The 20,893-nt window shown below is 43.9% G+C and overlaps 2 protein-coding genes across 2 annotated transcripts in view; both read left to right on the top strand.

Annotated features, from left to right (window-relative positions):
• Positions 1-5,365: 5,365 nt before the first annotated feature.
• Positions 5,366-6,796, top strand: LOC126945661 (farnesyl pyrophosphate synthase-like). Its single transcript, XM_050775768.1, has 2 exons — positions 5,366-5,822; positions 6,177-6,796. The coding sequence occupies exons 1-2, from the start codon at positions 5,384-5,386 to the stop codon at positions 6,794-6,796; spliced, it is 1,059 nt and encodes a 352-aa protein (XP_050631725.1). The 5' UTR covers positions 5,366-5,383.
• A 1,193-nt stretch (positions 6,797-7,989) lies between these two features.
• MAOB (monoamine oxidase B) overlaps positions 7,990-20,893 on the top strand; it is a 713,383-nt gene continuing 700,479 nt past the window's right edge. Inside the window, exon 1 of the mRNA XM_050775651.1 lies at positions 7,990-7,994. The gene's annotated coding sequence lies outside the window, so the exon portion shown is untranslated. The remainder of the gene's footprint in view (positions 7,995-20,893) is intronic.

Genomic DNA, 20,893 nt, shown 5'->3' with positions numbered 1-20,893 from the left:
AAAACTTGGAATGAGGGGTGCTGGAGGGGGAAAATAGAAGGAGTGATGTGGGGGTGGGAGCCACTCTTCAGCTCAAATCCCTCCAACAGCCTGCCATCCCACTCAGATTAAAGGCCAGATTCCTTACAATGGCCGCCAAGGACCTGCACAATGATATCCATGTCACCTCTCTGTCCTTATTTGCTGTTTTTCCCCCATTCATTCTGTTCCCGCTACACTGGCTGCTCTGCCAACAGACCTGGCTTACTTCTCACGCAGGGCTTTTCCACTGGTGTTTCTGCTGCTAGGAGTGCTCTTCTCCCCAGAGCCGCATGGTTTGATTCTTCATGTCTTTCAGGTCTTTGGCAAAATGTCACCTCCTCAGGGAAGACTTCTCTGTGACCATCCTATTTAAAATTGCAGGCCAGACATGATGGCTCACGCCTGTAATCCCAGCATTTTGTGAGGCTGAGGCGGGGGGATCACCTGAGATCAGGAGTTTGAGACCAGCCTGACCAACACGGAGAAACCCCATCTCTACTAAAAATACAAAATTACTGAAATGTCCATCAATGATAGACTGTATTAAGAAAATGTGGCACATATACACCATGGAATACTATGCAGCCATAAAAAAGGATGAGTTCATGTCCTTTGCAGGAACACGGATGAAGCTGGAAACCATCATTCTCAGCAAACTATTGCAAGGACAGAAAACCAAACACCACATGTTTTCACTCATAGGTGGGAACTGAACAATGAGAACACTTGGACACAGGGCGGGGAATATCACACACTGGGGCCTATTGGGGGGTCGGGGACTGGGGGAGGGATAGCATTAGGAGAAATACCTAATGTAAATGATGAGTTGATGGGTGCAGCCAACCAATATGGCACATGTATACCTATGTATCAAACCTGCACATTGTGCACATGTACCCTAGAACTTAAAGTATAATAAAAAATAAAAATAAAAATAAAAATACAAAATTAACCAGGCGTGGTGGTGCATGCCTGTAATCCCAGCTACTTAAGAGGCTGAGGCAGAAGAATTGCTTGAACTAGGGAGGCGGAGGTTGCGGTGAGCTGAGATCACACCATTGCACTGTAGCCTGGGCAACAAGAGCAAAACTCCGTCTCAAAAAATAAATAAATAAAAATAAAATAAAATTACAACCTCCTTCCTCTTTCCCCTGACACTCCCTATCCTCCTTCCCTTGCTTATTTTTCTCCCTAGCATTTGCCAACATCTTTCATGTTAAATATGTGATGTATTTGTTCATCATCCCACTAGAATGGAAGTTCCACAAGGGCATGGGGTTTCTGTCTATTTTGATTACTACTGTGTCTTCAGAGTTTAAAACAGCTCCTGGAACCAAATAGATGCTCAGAAAATATCTGTTGAATGAATGAATTAGTAGAAGAGTGAATAATGCCTTTCCTTCCATTTCCTCAACAATAAGATCTATGTGAATGACCGCATGCCGGTGTGTGAATGTGATAGAAAGCCCTAGGAGAAAGGTCATGTTTAATCCCAAATTAGTGGAGAAAGGGAAAGCAAAGCCTTCAGAAATCTGTGAATTACCCAAAGCAGTTTAGATGAATGGAAGGAATTATAGGACAGTGGGTTAGAGACCAGGATTAAAGTCAATCTTTGTCATTAAACGTTTGGGCAAGTTATTTAACCTCTTTGGGCTTCAGTTGTATCACCTGTAAACTGGGGGCAGTGGAATAAATAATCATCAAGCAAAAGTATACAGTGCTTTATAACTAAAAAATGTCTTTCACATGTATTATTTTAACCAGTATAACCAGTTTGTTAGCTTACTCTAAAAGTAACCCCTTTCTCGATTTGTTTCTTGCTACAAAATTACCCATTTACCTGTTTGCTTTTGAATTCCAAAGGCTAATCTTGAAACAATCCAGGCATGAAGTGGAACTGGCAGTTGCAATTTTCCTCCTTCCAAGAAGAAATTGGTGCACAGCTAATCCATAACCTGACCTCCAACGAGATGATGCTAACCAGGCCTCCGGATGGTCAATTACTCAAGCTAGCCATCAGAAAACGACAAGCAGACCTGCAGCCTATGCACACCTTTCCCTTAAAACCCCTTGAGCCAGCCTGAGAATTTGAGCTGACTTTTTGACACTTGAGTGTGTGGCCATCTCCCAAGCTGCTAGCACTTGAATAAACCTGCTTTCCTTCCATCAAACCTTGCTTCTTGTGTGTCTGGCTTTTCAAGCAGCAAGCAGCTGAACCTGAGTCTGGTTACATTATCTCTGATTCCTGTGAGGTAGCCAGAGCAGGTAGGTAGATGTGAGACAACAAAAAACCTTTTCTTAGTTATTCCCACTTGTAACTCCTCATAAGACCCTTAGGGGATGGATCCCACACAAGGAGAATACTTTGTTTTCTAAGCAAGTAATGAGGGACAAATTTGGACTTGTAGGAGGGTTACATGGCTTTACGTAAGAACCAGCAGAGATACTAAGGACTAGGCAAGATCTGGCAGCAGAAAGCAGGAGAAGCAAAAGATAGGAGGTGGCAGAGCCCTGCGAGGAGACGTCAGCAAGAGGCATTCTTGTGGCAAAGTGAGCAAGCGGGGCCTGAAAGAGAGAAATAGTAAGAGAAATGGAGCTTGTTCTGTGGGGCATGATGTAAGCACTTTCTACATCTATCTCAGAAAATCCAGGTGGTTTCTGATGCTTTGGCCCAAATGAATGATCTCAGGAGCACAGAAATAGGTGTGGACTCCTGTGTGGAGGCTGCCAGAGGGGAGGGGACAGCCAATGTCTTGGACACATGATGGAGAAAGGAGAGCGAATGCTGCGTTGGAGTAGGGCTCTGGCCCTGAAAGAGAGGCTACTGTGGGCGGCCCCACTTGTTCCTTGACTAACTTCTTAAGGATATGGTATTGCCTATTGCCCCCCAGGTATCACATAAAGGATCTTATTTGTTATTTTAATTTTTCATCAGTTTGTTATAATTAGACACTCTATTTCCTTGAGCTTAGTGATTACTTTAAGCAGGAAAAGCCTTCTTTGGCTTGATAAAATGGTCATCATGTTAAAACTCGTTAGGGTTAGAATGGAAGAAATCTAGAGCCTTTGCTCGGTGCTTTGACTTAGCAATTCAGTTTTTGATTTTGTACACCTAGGTAAATGAAAAGCGCCTTTAATTCACTTTTGGATAATTAGCACAGAGAGAAAATGACTTTGCATGTCACAATGTGGCATGGTTCAAACAGCAAATGAGAATAAAAGTCAACACTTCCATAGTTGTACACATTTGCAAGAAATCATTTTCATTTAATTTAAAGTGATAAATCTGGGTAATTACGTGATGATTATTCATAAAACGATTAATCAAACTCATATACATTTTGTAGCATCTCATGCATTACTGGAATTGGAGTATTTTAGGAAAATATATTGTTTGAATTTTAAAATAGCACTCCATTGTATCTCAGCAAAAGTGGAAAAGTGTATCTTGGCTAGTTCTATTTAGTCAATTATTATAATGGAAGGCATTAGATAGTATCCAAGAAAAACAATTATAAATAATATGATGTACACCTGCTTCCAATATGTACTCCCTTATAAACATCCGATGTAATTAAAATATAAATTGGATCTAGAATGGGCATAAAAATCCCTTTAAAAGTACAAGTTTGTCAGGAAGAGATAAAGAACAACAGAAGAATCCTTTCTCCAGTTTCTTTATTTTGTTAAATTCATACATAAGCAGCTTCTTGAGGGTATCTCATGCTTTTACTAGCCATTATTCAGACAAATTTACTCAGACATTTTCCATCTGAGACAGTAAGGTATAAATAAAACCAAAATGAAGATGGCAAAGTTTGGAGGTGATTTAAAAAGCTGGATGTGTTCTTTTTGTTTGTTTCTGTTTATTTTTTTTTGTTTTTTTTTGTTTTTTTTAATTGAGATGGAGTTTAGTTTCACTCTTGCCGCCCAGGCTGGAGTGCAATGGTGCCATCTTGGCTCATTGCAACCTCTGCCTCCTGGGTTCAAGCGATTCTCCTCCCTCAGCCTCCTGAGTAGCTGGCATTACAGGCACCCACCACCACGCCCGGCTAATTTTTGTATTTTTTTAGTAGAGACAGGGTTTTGCCATGTTGGCCGGGCTGGTCTTTAACTCCTAACCTCAGGTGCTGGGATTACAGGCGTGAGCCACCGCGCCCGGCCAAAGCTGAATGTGTTCTGAACAGTGGAACATGGTGCCTCAGTCTAGTATGTTTGGAGGAATCCACAGACTGGCTTTTAGACACTAAGCTTCACTATGCGAAGCTTCATTAAATGAAGTGAATTATCACGTGGACTGGGGGGCACCTTTGAAAAGAAGATTCCTTTCTCAGTAGCTTAGAAGCATTCATTTGCATCCCTTGGATTACCTATATTCTCTTTCAGCACAGCAATTTCCAGCTCACTTTAACAAGTCATTTCATCATTGGGTAAAAGTGGATTTCCAGATATATTGGGCACTTTTGATCCCTGTTGGTTCAGAGGCCTTCTTTGAAGATCACAGTCAGTGAAAACATTTTTCTGAGGATGACAACAATCCAGAGAATGGCAGGTAACTCTTAGAGCTGGTGTAATAAGCAGTTCATAGTCCCAGATCATTTCCAGATGGGTCGGCAGTCAAGATTAAATGAGCATTTTGAGAACTGATAAAAATGAAAAGTTAATTAATGTCATTATCTTGTCGATGAACATTTAGGTTTCTTGCAGTTTTTTGAATTACAAATAATGTTGCAATGACACTTGTATATATGTTTCCCTGAGCCTACGTATAAGATTTTCTCTAGAATATATTCCCATAAGTAGAACTGCTGGGTCAAAGGGTATATACATCTTCAGTTTTGCTAGATATTATCACGTTGCTCCCTAAGTGCCTATACAATTTAACACTTCTATCAGCAGGACATGACGGTTTCTGTTACCCTACATCCTTGCCAAAACGTGGTATTATCTGAATTTTTAGCTTTTGTCCATCCAATGGGGGAAAATGATATTTTATTACTGTTTTAATTTGCATTTCTCTGATGAATAGTCATATTGGACATCTTTTTGTTGTTGGCTTTTCAAGCTTCCTTTTTATGAGTTACCAATTCATATTCTGCTGGCTTCTTTTCCCCCCGTTGATTTGTAGGAGCTTCTTAAAAATATTCTTTTTAAGTTTTATGTGTTGTAAATAGCATCTCCTACTCCACAGAGTTATTTTTCACTTTATTTTTTGGTGCCTTTATAGTCCAGAAGTATGTAACTTTAGTATAGTTGAATTTATTGACCTTTTCCTTTAGAGTTTGTGCCTTTTATATTTGAAGAAATCCTGACTGAGCAGGAACCCACATTCAGGAACAGAGCCCTTTACTCCTCCCACAGAATGAATGGAGACCAGAAATCAGATGTTTATGCCCAAGGAAAGCAGGATTTCATTCAGCACTTCTCCCAGATCGTTAGGGTGCTGACTGAGGATGAGATGGGGTACTCAGAGACAGGAGATGCTATTGCCCAGCTCAAGGAGGTCCTGGAATACAATGCCATTGGAGGCAAGTATCACCAGGGTTTGACGGTGCTAGTAGCATCCCGGGAACTGGTGGAGCCGAGGAAACAGGATGCTGATAGTCTCCAGCGGGCCCTGACCATGGGCTGGTTTGTGGAACTGCTGCAAGCTTTCTTCCTGGTGGCAGATGACATCATGGATTCATCCCTCTCCCCCCAGGGACAGATTTGGTGGTATCAGAAGCCTGGCATGGGTTTGGATGCCATCAATGATGCTATGCTTCTAGAAGCATGTATCTACCACCTGCTGAAGCTCTATTGCCCGGAGCAGCCCTATTTTTTCTTTTCTTTCTTTTTCTTTTTTCTTTTCTTTCTTTCTTTCTTTTTTTTTTTTTGAGATGGAGTTTAACTCTTGGTGCCCAGGCTGGAGTGCAGTGGCATGAACTCAGCTCACCGCAACCTCCACCTCCCAGGTTCAAGTGATTCTCCTGCCTCAGCCTCCCAAATAGCTCTGATTACAGGCATGCGCCACCATGCATAGCTGATTTCGTATTTTTAGTAGAGGCAGAGTTTCTCCATGTTGGTCAAGCTGGTCTCGAACTCCCAACCTCAGATGATCCACCCGCCTCAGTTTTCCAAAGTGCTGGGATTACAGGCGTGAGCCACCGCGCCTGGCCTGGAGCAGCCCTATTACCTGGACCTAATCCAGCTCTTCCTGCAGAGTTCCTATCAGACTGATATTGGGCAGACCCTGGACCTCATCACAGCCCCTCAGGGCAATGTGGGTCTTGGCAGATTCACTGAAAAGAGGTACAAATCTATTGTCAAGTACAAGGCAGCTTTCTACTCCTACCTTCCTGTAGCTGCAGCCATGTACATTGCAGGAATTGATGGCGAGAAGAACCATGCCAATGCCAAGAAGATTCTGCTGGACATGGGAGAGTTCTTTCAGATTCAGGATGATTACCTTGACCTCTTCGGGGACCCCAGTGTGACCAGCAAAGTTGGCGCTGACATCCAGGACAACAAATGCAGCTGGCTGGTGGTTCAGCGTCTGCAACAGGCCACTCCAGAACAGTACCAGATCCTGAAGAAGAATTACGGGCAGAAGGAGGCCAAGAAGGTGGCCCAGGTGAAGGCACTATATGAGGAGCTGGATCTGCCGGCCGTGTTCTTGCAATATGAGGAAGACAGTTACAGCCACATTATGGGTCTCATTGAACAGTACGCAGCACCCCTGACCCCAGCCATCTTTCTGGGGCTGCTGCGCAAAATCTATAAGCAGAAAAAGTAACCTAGAGACTGCAAGGGAGGGGAGAGGAGGCTCTCAATAAATTATTGTGTAACCTAAAAAAATAAAAAAAAGAAAGAAAATAAAAGAAATCCTTCCCTGCACCACAGTCATAAATATATTTTTCTAAATTTGGTTCAAAAATGTGTAAAAGTTTGTTTTTTATAATTGGAATTTATTTTTATTGATTGTATCAGTTCTCTATTGCTGCATAACAAATTAACACAAACTTTACAGCTTATGACAGCATACATTTTTCAGATCACTTTTCCCATAGGTCAGGAGTCTGGCACAACGACATAGCTGAGTTCTCTGTTGAGGAGCTTATAAGATTGAAATCAAGTTGTTGTCTGTCTGCATGCCCATCTGGGACTGGAAGTCCTCTTCCAAACTAACATGACTGTGGTAGGATTTGGTTCTTTTAGCTGTATCACTAAAGTCCCCGTTTCCTTGCTAGCTGTTAGCCAGAGGCTCCTCTTGGCTTCTAGAGGCCATCTACCTTCCCTTCCATGTGGCCTCCTCCATCTTCAAAGCCAGCAATGAAGAACCTGCCTTCTGTTGAATCCCTCTTATGCTTCAAATCTCTCTGTGAGTCTCTTCTCTAAGAAGAGTCCCAGCTTTCTAAAGGGCTCACCTAATTTGGTCAAGTTGACCCAGGATAATCACCCTATCTTAAGGCCAGGTGATTCGGGATCTTAATCACATCGGCCAAACTCCTTCACAGCACCACCTAGATTAGTGTTTGACTGAATAATTGGCTGAAAATGTGTGTATTCCATGGGCCTAGAATCTTGGAAGCCATCTTAGAATTCTGCCTACCACATGGTGGAGGGTAGTGATCCATATTTTTAATGCGTGGATCATTATGTTATTTTCATTTTAGAAAATTTAAATCACATACAAAAGCAGAGACAATAGTTTCATAGTTTCATAAACTCTCATGTTCCCAGCATCCATCTTCTGTGATTCCACATGGCCAATCTATGTCCCAACTCCCTTCTCCCCACACCCTAGGTAATTTTGCAGCAGATCTAAGACATACTGGTTCATCTGTAAATGCTTTCATATGTATATTCAAAGACAGGACCTCTTTTCTTTCTACCTGGAAGTAGCCAGACTCAAGTTTAAGGGCATAGTCCTCCACTGCTAAGTCTGCCCAAGATTTCTGATACCAACTGTAAGTTGGGGTGGGGCCGGGGGGTGTCCCAAAACTAACATGGTTGTGGTAGGATTTGGTTCTTTTGGCTGTATGACTAAAGTTCCCGTTTCCTTGACAGCTGTTAGCCAGAGGCTCCTCTTGGCTTCTCAGTTTTAATAATTTGCTAGAAAGACTCATAGAATTCATCAAAACCCAATATACTCACAGCCATGTTTATTACAGGCAAAGAATGCAAATTATAAGAGACACATGGGGAAGAATCCTCGATTGGGAGGGTTCCAAATATGAAGCTGCTGTGTCATCAGGGATGTGTTAACCTTCTGGCATAGATATTTGGCAATACATGCATGGAGTACTGCCAACCCAGGAAGCTTGCATAGGTTTTGGTGTCCAGAGTTTTTGCCAGGTTCATTATGTAGGGATGGTTGGTAGAATGATTACCCATGTGGTTGAACTCAAGCTCCAGTCACACTCTACTCCCACAGGGCAGGCTGATATCATGTGGCTCAAAGCCCCAACCTTCTAATTACGTGATTGGTCTTTCTGGTAAGGCCAGCCTCCACCCTGAGCCATCTATTAGCTTAAACTATCAGGTAGGGTCTGAGGGGTCCACCCTGCCTAACCAAGATGCTCCTAGCACTTGGGAAATTTCAAGGGTTTAGAGGTTACCTCCCAGGAACTGAGGATAAAGGCCAAATTCCTTTGTTTTTCTTCTCTCTTTATTCCTTCTTTCCTTCAGAACCACAATATCATTATCACACTTAAAAAAATTAAACAATTCGAATTTTCATTAAATATCCAATAAATGTTCTATTTTTTCCCATTGGCTCATAAATAAAACCAGTTTTTATCTTCAAATTAATATCCTAACAAGCTTCACACATTGTACTTCGCTAATATGAATCTTAAGTTTCTTTTAGTTTATAGGTTTCCTTTCCCTTTTTGTCCCCTTGCAATTTATTTGTGGAAGAAAGTGAGTCATTTGTTCTATAGAGTCTATCACATTCTGAATTTGCATAAATTACATAACTATACAATTCACCCACATACTGTTTACACTTAACATATTCGAATTAACTTAGCTAGAGCAGACAGTTCAAACACACCTTGTGGTACGGATATCATAGGCACAATTCTAGAAACCCTTGTGAAGCATTTAGCGAACAACTTGGTGACTTGGGAAGCTCTGGAATATCTGTTCTAGTCCATCTCGATCCATCCTCCAAGCTTTGCCGCGTGTTACTTTGAATTAATGTATACTCCAGTGCATGGAGGGTCCAAGGACTTCAAGGCCTATTTCTTTTTTTTTTTTTTTTTTTGAGATGGAGTCTCGCTCTGTCATCCGGGCTAGAGTACAGTGGCGCGATCTCAGCTCACTGTAACTTCCATCTCCTGGGTTCAAGCGATTCTTCTGCCTCAGCCTCCCAAGTAGCTGGGACTACAGGCACATGCCACCACACCCGGCTAATTTTTTTTTGTATTTAGTAGAGACGGAGTTTCACCATATTGGCCAGGCTGGTCTCGAACTCCTGACCTTGTGATCTGCCCGCCTCGGCCTCCCAAAGTACTGGGATTACAGGCGTGAGCCACTGCGCCCGGCCATCAAGGCCTATTTCTACATGACAGACACTTCATAGAGGCCTGTTACTGCAGTGCTGCCAAGGGGATTTTTAAGAATGAAGCAAACTGGCGTGTCTGTCTGTGACTTGGAACTGCTTGTAACTTCTGCCCATAAAGAAATGAAGATTTGACCAATGAGAGCTTTGGTCAAACCTTTGGGTCCACCTGTATGAACTCTGGAAAAACAAAACTGGAACTCTGGTTGGATTGGAAAGCTGGCTTTCTGGGCCCTGATGACCTTCAAGTCAGGATGTCACAGATTTACAGAATGCAACTGTAAAAAGCCCAACTAAATAAAACTGTCTCTGTCTCAGAAACAGGCATATCTTTTTAAAAAGGTCTTCGAGAAGTGTTTCAAGTGCTGAAATGGATGTGAGCTATCTAATTCTCTTCCACCATAAAGGCATTGGAATTATGTCTTCCTATAATATGACATGCCATGAACAGTATCATTCTATACAGTGCAGTTAATGGTAATGTTGAAAACTGAGCCCCAAATAAGTGCCTTTAAAAATCCTATTGCAATTGTCTTGCAGCTGACGAATCTATAAAAGCCCTTTCTCTAAGAGAGTTTCATTGTCATGTTCAGAGGAGAAATTGGCCCCTCACGATAAGTATGCATTAGGTGTTCCTAATGTATTTTCAAAGAGACAAGGCTAGTTCTCTCAGTTGTGTCTTTAGTCCAGGTTTCTGTCCTGTTAAACACAGTGTGAGGATGGGACAGATGCCATGACCATTCCATGAATCCTTTTGTAACCAGAAGGAGCCCTTGGACTATGGGACTCCATGAGGTACTTTGACCAAATGCCAAGGTGGATTACAAACATAGGTTTACAAACTGATTTACCACAGTGTTGGAACTCAGAAACACACATCGTCCTATCCCCTGAACCTAGAACTCTGTCCATCCTGAGATCTGTCCCTCCACCAGATGTTCAGTGATTTAGCTATGAAGCCCAAAGGAACCAAGCAAGTTCCTTTTTAAATTTAATTTAATTTTTATTTAATTCAATTAATTAATTAATTAATTTTTGAGACCGAGTCTCACTCTGTCTCCCAGGCTGGAGTGCAGTGGCACGATCTTGGCTCACTGCAACCTCTGCCTCCTGGATTCAAGCGATTCTCCTGCCTCAGCCTCCTGAGTAGCTGGGATTATAGGTGTGCACCACAACGCCCGGCCAATTTTTGTATTTTTAGTAGAGACGGGGTTTCACTATGTTGGCTAGGCTGGTCTTGAATTCCTGACCTCAGATAATCCACCCACCTTGACCTCCCAAAGTGCTGGAATTACAGGCATGAACCATCATGCCCAACCTTTTTTTTTTTTTTTTTTTTTAAAGACAGCAAGTTTTCGTTCTTTCTTTTTTTCTTCTCTTTTCTTTCTTTCTTTCTTTCTTTCTTTTTTTTTTTTTTTTTTTTTGAGATAGGTTCTATTTCTGTCACCCAGTCTGGAGTGCAGTGGCATGATCATGGCTCACTGCAGCCTCGCATCCCAGGCTCAAGTGATTCTCCACGTCCTGAGTAGGTAGGACCACAGGCGTGCACCACTATACCTGGCTAATTTTTGCATTTTTAGTAGAGATGGTGTTTTGCCATGTTGCCTAGGCTGGTCTCGAACTCCTGGGCTCAAACGATCTGCCCACCCCGACCTCCCAAAGCGCTGGGACTACGTGTGTGAGCCATTGCGCCCGGCCAGACAGCAAGATTTCATTATAATAGGCAAATTCTTTTTGAGAAGCGTTGGGCTGCTAACCGTGGTGGGTTTCAAGGATGAGGTCAGTAACTTTGTTCCTCTTCGGCTGCCATCCCTGAGCTCTTCATTTGAACCACCATGGTCAGTTTCTGGGAAGCAGTTGAGAGACTGTCCGGTGGAGGGAAGCTGTACCCCTGGAAGCAAGTTTCCAAGAGAAAGTGGTGCTCTGGAGGAGGAGCTGCTAGAAGAAATCCTGTGCTGGGAGCCAGCAAAGGGAAACTTGTAAGATGGCTCTGAAGAGTTTGACTGAGTGTTGTTTGGCCATATGGCTCAGGGAAGTGGAGGATGAGGCTGGGTTCTTAAAAGAGCTGCTGCTGGGGGCTGAAAATGCCTTCTGAAGAGGCTGCCCTGGAGAAATGGATATTGAGACTCAGAGGAGGAAGATTTGCGGTCTGAGAGGTTGTTGCCAAATGGAGCTGAGTGGAAAGTGGGAGTGAAGCTTTTGTGCTGTCGATACCGTTCATAAAAGACTGACTTGGGTCCAGGTTTGGGTCCTCATTAGATGTCTGTGGCAAACTGTGGTGCTGCAATTTAGACTGTTGCTCCTCTGGAAAGCTTTTGCCGAGGGGAGCCCAGCAGGAGAGCTCTTTGTAGCCAGGAAGAACTCCTGGGGTTTTTCTTCTCAGAGGGCTGTTCCAGTGCCACTGTCCACTCAGCCAGGAAATTGAGGGGAAGGAGTGGTTACGGAGAGCTAGAGGGTGATACCCCAAAGGAATTGGGCTTTAGAAAGTTTCATTTTTACTTTCATACATGAAAGACCTGTGACTTTTTCTTCAAGTGTCATTGAATGGCTTGGATATTTGTTTCACCCAAATCTCATGTTGAAATTTAATCCCCAATGTTGGAGGTGGGGCCGGGTGGGAGGTGTTTGGGTCATGAGGGAGTGTCCCTCATGACGCAATGTTGTCCTCACAATACGAGTTCTCATGAGATCTGGCTGTTTAAAAGTGTGTGGCACCCCACCTCCAACCCCCCTCCACCTCTGCAGGTCCTACCCTGGCCATGTGATACGCCTGCTCCCCTTTGTCTTCTGCCATGATTGGAAGATTCTGGAGGCCTCCACAGAAGCAGATGCTGGCAGTAGGCTTCCTGTAAAAGCCTGCAGAACCAGGAACCAATGAAACCTCTTCTCTCAATGAATTACCCAGCCTCAGGTATTTATAGCAATGCGAGAATGGCCGAACACAACCATCTTAGTTCCATTTAGGCTGCTACAACAAAATCCCATAAGTTGGGTGGCTTATAAACAACAGGAATTTATTTCTCAAAGTTCTGGAGGCTGGAAGTTCAGGATCAGAGTGCTGGCATGGTCAAGTTCTGGGGAGGGTCCTCTTCAGAGTTCCAGATGGCCAACTTCTTGCTGTGTCCTCACATGAGGGAAGGGACAAGAGAGTTCTCTCTTGGGCTCCTTCCTTTCTCTCTCTTTCTTTTCCTTCCTTCCTTCCTTCCTTCCTTCCTTCCTTCCTTCCTTCCTTCCTTCCTTCCTTCCTTCCTTCCTTCCTTCTCTCTCTCTCTCTCTTTTTTCTTTCTTTCTTTCTTTCTTTCTTTCTTTCTTTCTTTCTTTCTTTCTTTCTTTTCTTCATTCTTTCTTTCTTCCCTTCTTTCTTTCTTTCTTCTTTTTTCTTTTCTGTTTTTTTAAAAGGAGTTTCCCTCTGTCACCCAGGCTGGAGTGCAGGGACATCATCTCGGCTCACTGCAACCTCCGCCTCCTAGGTTGAAGCAATTCTCCTGCCTCAGCCTCCTGAGTAGCTGGGAGTACAGGCATGCACTGCCATACCCAGCTAATTTTTTTTTTTATTTTTTTTTTATTTTTATTTTTTTAGTGGAGACAGGGTTTCACCATGTTGGCCAGGCGGGTCTTGAACTCCTGACCTCAAGTGATCCACCTGCCTCGGCCTCCCAATGTGCTGGGATGACAGGCGTGAGCCACCACACCTGGCTCGCTCCTTCCTTCCTTCTATCCTTCCTCTCTCTTTCTCTTTCCCTCTTTCTCTCTTTCTTTCCTTTCTTTCTTTTTGTTTCTTTCTTTCCTTTCTTTCTTTCAGACAGGGTCTCATTATGTCGCCCAGGGTGGTCTGAAACTTCTGGGCTCAAGCCGTCTTCCCACTTCAGCCTCCCAACTAGCTCAGACTACAAGCATACACTACCACACCCGGCTGGGCCTTATTTACAAGGGCATTAATCCCATTTGTGAGGGCTCCACCCTCCTGACCTGATCATCTCCCAAAGGCCCCACCTCCTAATACTATCATACTGGGGATTAGGATTTCAACATATGAATTTTGGGGTGGGGACACAAACATTCAGTCCACAGCAGGTGCTTCCAAGGGTCTAGAGAAGGGGTGTCCAATCTTCTGCCTTCCCTTGGATACTTTGGAAGAAGAAAAATTGTCTTGGGCCACCCATAAAATACACTAACACTAATGATAGCTGACGAGCTAAAAAAAAAAAAAAAAAAAAAAAAAAAAAATCGCAAAAAGATCTCATCATGTTTTCAAAAAGTTTATGAATTTGTGTTGGGCTGTATTCAAAGCCATCCTGGGGTGCATGCGGCCCATGGGCTGTGGATTGGACAATCTTGGTCTAGGGGTGTGAGTACAGAGTTCCCACTTGGAGCCAGTTCCTTGGACACAGCTTTGAACAAGTAGGATGAAGTAATAATTAAAGTCTTTATTTGATGAATCTTCCAGGTTGAGAAAAGCAGGATTGGCAAGACTCCCGACCGAGGCCTTGCATGAGAGCATCCTGTTTGAGGCCTGGTGTGTAGACCTCCCTGACCTTCTGAAGGCAAAACAATGAGACTGGCAATGTGGGCTGAAGGCATAAGGATCTTTTTAGCAGTCTCAGTCTATGATTTCTTCACCTTGACTTTAGAAGAAGTCATTACTTTCTTCTTGTTCAGTATTGATGTCAACGACTTATGCTGTGGTCTGCTCTCCTTACACAGAAACCTGGGCTGCACCCAGCTTTGAGGTCAGAGAGTTTGCATTCTGTCACCCAGGCAAGCTTTCTTGCAGTTCTCTCCACACTGCGTCTTGTTTCCTTCTAGATCGAGCCCTCCAGGTTCATCTTCACCACCAGCCAGAGCACCTCCTTGATTTCATCATTCCACTGGAATTTATTCCAGGCCCTGCTCTTCATTTCTTCTTCCTTACCAGAAAAGAAAAAAACAAAAAACAAAAAACCTGTTCTCTCTATTCCTTGTCCTTCTCCTCTTCCAGCATCTTTGCAATCTTGCATGTGTCTATGCCTGGCATTCATCCTGCTGCGTGGCCATCTGCTCTGGCATTGCCCTGCCAGTGGCTTCTTCAAGTTCCTCTAGAGGCTCCTTCAGATGCACTCGACAGTTCACGGAGTTGAAGGTATTGAGCAAGTTTGACCAGGGTGTCCTCGCTGCAGGGCAGACATGGAGCAAGATGACTGGCCATGCACCTCACAGCAAATCTGGCTGCTCAGCTTCCATATCTGCATCTCCATGTCCAATAGGATGCCACCTGTATCCTGGGCGAAGGACTTCCCTTTGCTCTCTCTCTCAGCAGCTCTGGCAGCCTGAACCAGCTCCTTAATGACCTTCCTCAGGGGCACTGGCAGGCCTTCCGGGAGGGAAGAGAACTCTAAATTCCTAGGCCAATCCCACCCTAAGGGAGTCTCTTTCATCCTCCATATCACAGAAGGCTCTTCCTTCTGGAGACTCACCGAGTAGCTGCTTCAAGTCCAAATCTGTCATAGAGACCATGGCAGTGGCCGCCTGAGGCAAGTTACTGTCAGAAGCAGAGTGGAAGGTTAAGAGCAAGGGGTGGGAGGTACTCCCAATTCCCACAGGCTTCTGCTCCTTGTCCCCATTTTTCCTGGGCCTATTTCTTTCTGAAATTTCTCAAAACTCTTGATTCCTTAAAGCCCCAAGAATATTCTTTCTTCTTCTCTTTACCAGCACTGAGGGCTGTAAAGTCGGCTTTGGAAAACCTGGGCTTTGTTCATTTCTTTTTTTTTTTTTTTTTTTTTTTTTTTTTTTTTTGAGACGGAGTCTCGCTCTGTCGCCCAGGCTGGAGTGCAGTGGCGCGATCTCGGCTCACTGCAAGCTCCGCCTCCCGGGTTCACGCCATTCTCCTGCCTCAGCCTCCCGAGTAGCTGGGACTACAGGCGCCCACAACCGCGCCCGGCTAGTGTTTTGTATTTTTAGTAGAGACGGGGTTTCACCGTGGTCTCGATCTCCTGACCTTGTGATCCGCCCGCCTCGGCCTCCCAAAGTGCTGGGATTACAGGCGTGAGCCACCGCGCCCGGCTGTTCATTTCATCTCCTTGTTGAAAGTATCATCTTTCTTCTTTATATTCTCACCACCTTCCTTCACCTTCTACTTTTTTGGTGATTTTTTTATATTGGTGATTTTTTATATTTTTATATTGAAGTCATCATCAGATTCTGGTGTTTGTCATAACTGCAGGGTTCTCAACTTATTGTAACATCCTCCATACTTTTTGGTCAGAGAAGCAGGAATAAGCTTATGATATGCCTCAAGTTCAAATCAGTCAGTGAAGAAATCAGATTAATCATAGCTATCACTCATACTGATCAAGCCCTGTATTCTGTCTTGTTTTTGTTTTGTTTTTTTTGAGAAAGGGTCTCACTCTGTCACCCAGGCTAGGGTGAAGTGGTGCTGTCATAGCTCACTGCAGCCTTGAACTCCTGAACTCAAGTGATCTTCCTACCTAAGCCTCCCAACTGACAGGGACTACAGGCGCACATCACTATGCCTGGCTAATTTTTAAACTTTTATTTTTGTAGAGACGGGGTCTTCCTGTGGTGTCCAGGGTGGTCTCGAACTCCCGGGCTCAAGTGATCCTTCTGCCTTGGCTTTCCAATGTGCTGGGATTACAGGTGTGAGCCACTGTACCTGGCCTATTTCATCTTTTCTATGATCCTTTTGACCCTGTTTCCAGGTTGAAGACTTCCCGCTTTTTCCTGTGCATTCTTCAGCAGCTCTGGGTAGAAGTATGGCAGCACTTGCCATCTGGGTCAAAGAGGGTGAGTGTAAGCTGACCCATTGCTGCAGCTGATTTAGAGTCTCGGTGGTGTTCTGCTCACCCAACCTCCTCTTCTCCAGATATATATACATAAATGTGGAATTTGAAAGGCCTGGGAGAGAGGTGAATTGTATCCTGTGGGATTTTGACATGACTAAAAACAAGCCTTGGCAGTTGCCAATGTATTGCTTCTCTGTCGCAAGTACTATTGCATTGTGGCTGCAAATGTCCCTTCATTGGCAGGATGGGCCAAGATGCTGTAGCTCTAGTTAGCAAGTGGGCCCTTAAGCAAGCCCATCAATGGTGGCCTGTGCAATTGCATACTCCACATCCACAGATCAAAAAGCTCCTGTGAGAGCCAGGAAAGAGAGGGAAAATCCCAACCCACGGTCTGTGAAACATTTCGGGGAGCACTGGGGTGGCTTGTAGTTAATGCCATGAAAGAATTTGGAGATCCATTTTTTTGAAAATCCATAGTTATAAAAGAGTATTCACTTAAAACTCAACAATAAGAAAACAATCCAACTTAAAAATAGGCAAAGGACAACTCACTAAAGGAGATGTACAGATGGCAAATAAGCATTGGAAGAGATGCTCCACATCATATGTTATTAAGAAATTGCAAATTAAAACAACAATGAGATGCCACCACACACCTATTAGAATGACCCAAAATCCAAAATACTGCTAACACCAAATGCTGGTGAGGATTTGGAGCAACAGGAACTCTAATTCGTTGCTGATGATGATGTAAAATGGTACAGTCACTTTAGAAGACAGTTTGGCAGGTTTTCACAAAACTAATCCCACTCTTAATATGCGACCTAGCAATTATGTTCCTATTTACCCAAATGAGTTGAATATTTACATATAACACACAGACCTGCACACAAACGTCTATAGCTGTTTGATTCATCATTGCCAAAACTTGGAAGCAACCAAGATCTCTTTCAGTGGATGCATGGTTAAATAAACTGTGGCACATCCAGACAATGGAATATTATTAGTGCTAAAATGAAATGAGCTATCAAGCCAAGAAAAAACATGGAGGAACCCTAAATGCATATTGCTAAGTGAAAGAACCCAATCTGAAAAGGCTACTTCCTGTATGATTCCAACTATATGACCTTCTGGAAAAGGCAAAACTATAGAGATAGTAAAAAGATACGTGGTTGCCAGGGGTTAGTGGGGAGAAAGGGAGGAAACAAGCAAAAAGTGCAGAGGACTTTTAGTACAGCAGAACTATTCTGTATGATTGTAATGTAGAAGTGACATACATTTGTCCAAGCCCATAGGATATACAACACCAAGAGTGAACCCTGATGTACATTATGGACTTTGGGTGATGATGATGTGTTGATGGAGGTTCATCAATAGTAACACATGTACCACTCTGGTAGGGGGATGGTGGTAGTTGTGGGGAGGAGGCATTTGGGAACTTTCTATATTTTCTGATCAATGTTTTCTGTAAACCTAAAACTGCTCTATAAAAGAAAGACTATTAACTTCATTTATTTATTTATTTAGAAACAGGGCCTCACTCTGTCGCCCAGGCTGGAGTGCAGTGATGCAATCACAGCTCACTGCAGCCTTGACCTCCTGGGCTCAAGTGATCCCTCTGCTTCAGCCTCCAGACTAGCTGGGACTACAGGCCTGTGCCACCATGCCTGGCTAATTTTTAAAAACACTATCAGTAGAGACGAGGTCTCGCTATGTTGCCCATGCTGGTCTTAGACTCCTGAGCTCAAGCAACCTTCCGCCTCAGCCTCCCAAAGTGTTGTGATTACAGGCGTGAGCTACCGTGCCTGGCCGACTTCTTTTAAAAAGCTGTCAAAACAGCAGAATAGACCTTCTGCAAAATGGCATCTGGCAGACGAAAGCAGGATCTGGAGCACAGTGGAGCGTACTCACTGAGCCCAGCACCCAGAGGAGAGAAGAGGGGATCTGACCTCCTGGGGCCATGGCCAAGCAGAGTCCGCAAAGGCAAAGAAATAGCTCTGGGTTCACTGTGTGGGACTAATGGCCTTAAGGGAGAGGAGGGTGGGGTCCGTGGGTGTTGGGTGGCTCAGAAGGGCTGGGGGCTATGGTTAGAAGCCTAGGGGGTGGGGAAGAAGCCCAGTGAGAGGGGAAGGAGCCCTGCCTTCTTCTTCTTTTTCTTCTTCTTCTTTTTTTTTTTTTTTGAGATGGAGTCTCACTCTGTCGCCCAGGCTGGAATGCAGTGGCGCGATCTCGGCTCGCTGCAACCTCTGCCTCCCGGGTTCAAGCGATTCTCCTGCCTGAGCCTTCTGAGTAGCTGGGATTACAGGTACGTGCCACCACGCCCGGCTAATTTTTATTTTTTATTTTTTTGTATTTTTAGTAGAGATGGGGGTTTCACCATGTTGGTCAGGCTGGTCTCGAACTCCTGACCTCGTGATCCACCCACCTCTGCCTCCCAAAGTGCTGGGATTACAGGCATGAGCCACCTTACAGGCTTTTTTTTTAAAAAAATAATTTCAACTTTCTTTTTAGATTCAGGGGGTACAAGTACAGGTTTGTTACCTGGGTATGGTGTGTGATGCTGAGGTTTGGAGTAAAGATTCCATCACCCAGGTAAGTGAGCATAGTACCCAATAGTTAGTTTTTCAACCCTTACTCCCTGGCTCGCTCCTCACTGTAGTAGTCCCCAGTGTCTATTGGTCCCATCTTTATGTCCATGAGTACCTGATGTTTAGCTCCCAATTATAGTGAGAGCACGCAGTATTTGGTTTTCTGTTTCTGTGTTAATTTGCTTAGGTTTATGGCCTCCAGCTGCATCCATATTGCTGCAACGGACACGATCTTGTTCTTTTTTATGGCTGCATAACATTCCATGGTATCCATGTACCACATTTTCTTTCTTTCTTTCTTTCTTTCTTTTTTTTTCGAGACAGAGTGTCACTCTGTTGCCCAGGCTAGAGTGCACTGGCCCGATCTCAGCTCACTACAACCTCTGCTGCCTGGGTTCAAGTGATTCTCTTGCCTTAGTCTCCGAGTAGCTGGGATTTATAGGTGCCCACCACCACACCTGGCTAAATTTTGTATTTTTAGTAGAGATGGGGTTTTGCCATGTTGGCCAAGCTGGTCTTGAACTCCTGAACTCATGTGATCTGCCCTCCTCGGCCTCCCAAAGTGCTGGGATTACAGGCTTGAGCCACAGCGCCCAGCCCATGTTTTCTTTATCTAATCCACCAGTAATGGGCACCTAGGTTGATTCCATGTCTTTGCTATTGTGAGTAGTGCTGCAATGAATGTGCAAGTGCAGGTGTCTTTTTGGTAGAACGATCTATTTTCTTTTGGATATATACCCAGTAATGGGATTGCTGGGTTGAATGGTAGTTCTAAGTTGTTAGAGAAAGCTCCAAACTGCTTTCCACAGTCCTGCCCTCTTTTTAATAGATGTGTTGTCTTCACTGATCTCCTGGAGCATCCCAAACATAATTATTTTAAAGTCTTTTTCTGTCTCATAACATTGACTTTACATGTATTGAGTTCATGTCAAAATTTTAATTTTGTTGCATGCTTTTGCCTTAGCATGAGATTTCTTCATGTGTTCTAGAATTTTTGTTTGCACCTTCATTTGGAGTGTCTTTTCCTTTCTTTTTGATTTCCTTTTCATTTGTTTTATTTTCACTTACATTCTTTCTCTGTTGAGCTGTTTGGCAGTTGCCTCCACTCAGCATTCCTCTAGTAGCAGGAAATGGAATTCAAGTGGCACACGTGCCTTATATTTCCTGGGTTTGTTACTCCATGTAGATTTGAAGAACCATTGTCCATGAAAAGTGAAACTATCACTTCCACAGTGAACCCCTGGCATCTCTCGTAATGTGATTCTGCACCAGCTCAGACTTCTCTTTTTAACCAGGGCCCCAGCCATGCCCTCTTTCCAGGCAGAGGCTCTGGCCTCCATGTGCTCGCACTACATTCACATTTTTGTGAGCTTGACCCCAGTAGAGGTTTGGTGCAGGGACATTGCCCTCTTTCTATCTCTACTTGCTTCTTCTGCACAAACGAATCCAGAATCTTTATTCCATTTGGCTTGGGATTCGGAGAAAACCTTTCAGCAGTGAAAGAGAAGAACAAGGCAGAAATGCAGAGAGAAACAAAACCTAGAGATGGGGACAGAGGGATTCATGAGTTCCCCATTTTCCTCAAGCCCTGTTCTCTGCCCTTCCTGAAGTTTGATTGTCTAACACTTCCTTAGATTCCAGGAGACACCTAGGTATCCTTATAATACCTCTCCTATCTATGTTTTGCTCCAAAGAATTTCTGATACTTGCAATCAAAAGAGGTATGGCGAGTCTGCGTCTCTTGGGCATCCCTTGGTACAGTGTGTTGTGATTCCTGTGCCAGGCGCTACTGCACCCCACACTCTGGAAGTTATCATTTCCACAACCCCTGCTTTGGAATAGCAATCTTGGTTTTCACTGTTCAGGGGGAGAGTTTGGACACCTCCTGCTACAGACAAACTTTGACAGGAAGGCAGAGTTTGGTCAGGAAAACTGGGCCATTGTATGCATTGCAGGAA

This window comes from Macaca thibetana, chromosome X, assembly GCF_024542745.1.
Source record: "Macaca thibetana thibetana isolate TM-01 chromosome X, ASM2454274v1, whole genome shotgun sequence".
Taxonomy (NCBI): Eukaryota; Metazoa; Chordata; class Mammalia; order Primates; family Cercopithecidae; genus Macaca; species Macaca thibetana.
Note: the sequence above shows the minus strand (reverse complement) of the source record. Positions and strands in the feature narration are given on the sequence as shown.

Coding starts and splice junctions, on each gene's coding strand:
- LOC126945661 (XM_050775768.1), top strand. CDS start 5,384: ATGAATGGAGACCAGAAATCAGATGTTTATGCCCAAGGAAAGCAGGAT. Junction 5,823..6,176: donor CCACCTGCTGAAGCTCTATT/GCCCGGAGCAGC, acceptor CCACCGCGCCTG/GCCTGGAGCAGCCCTATTAC.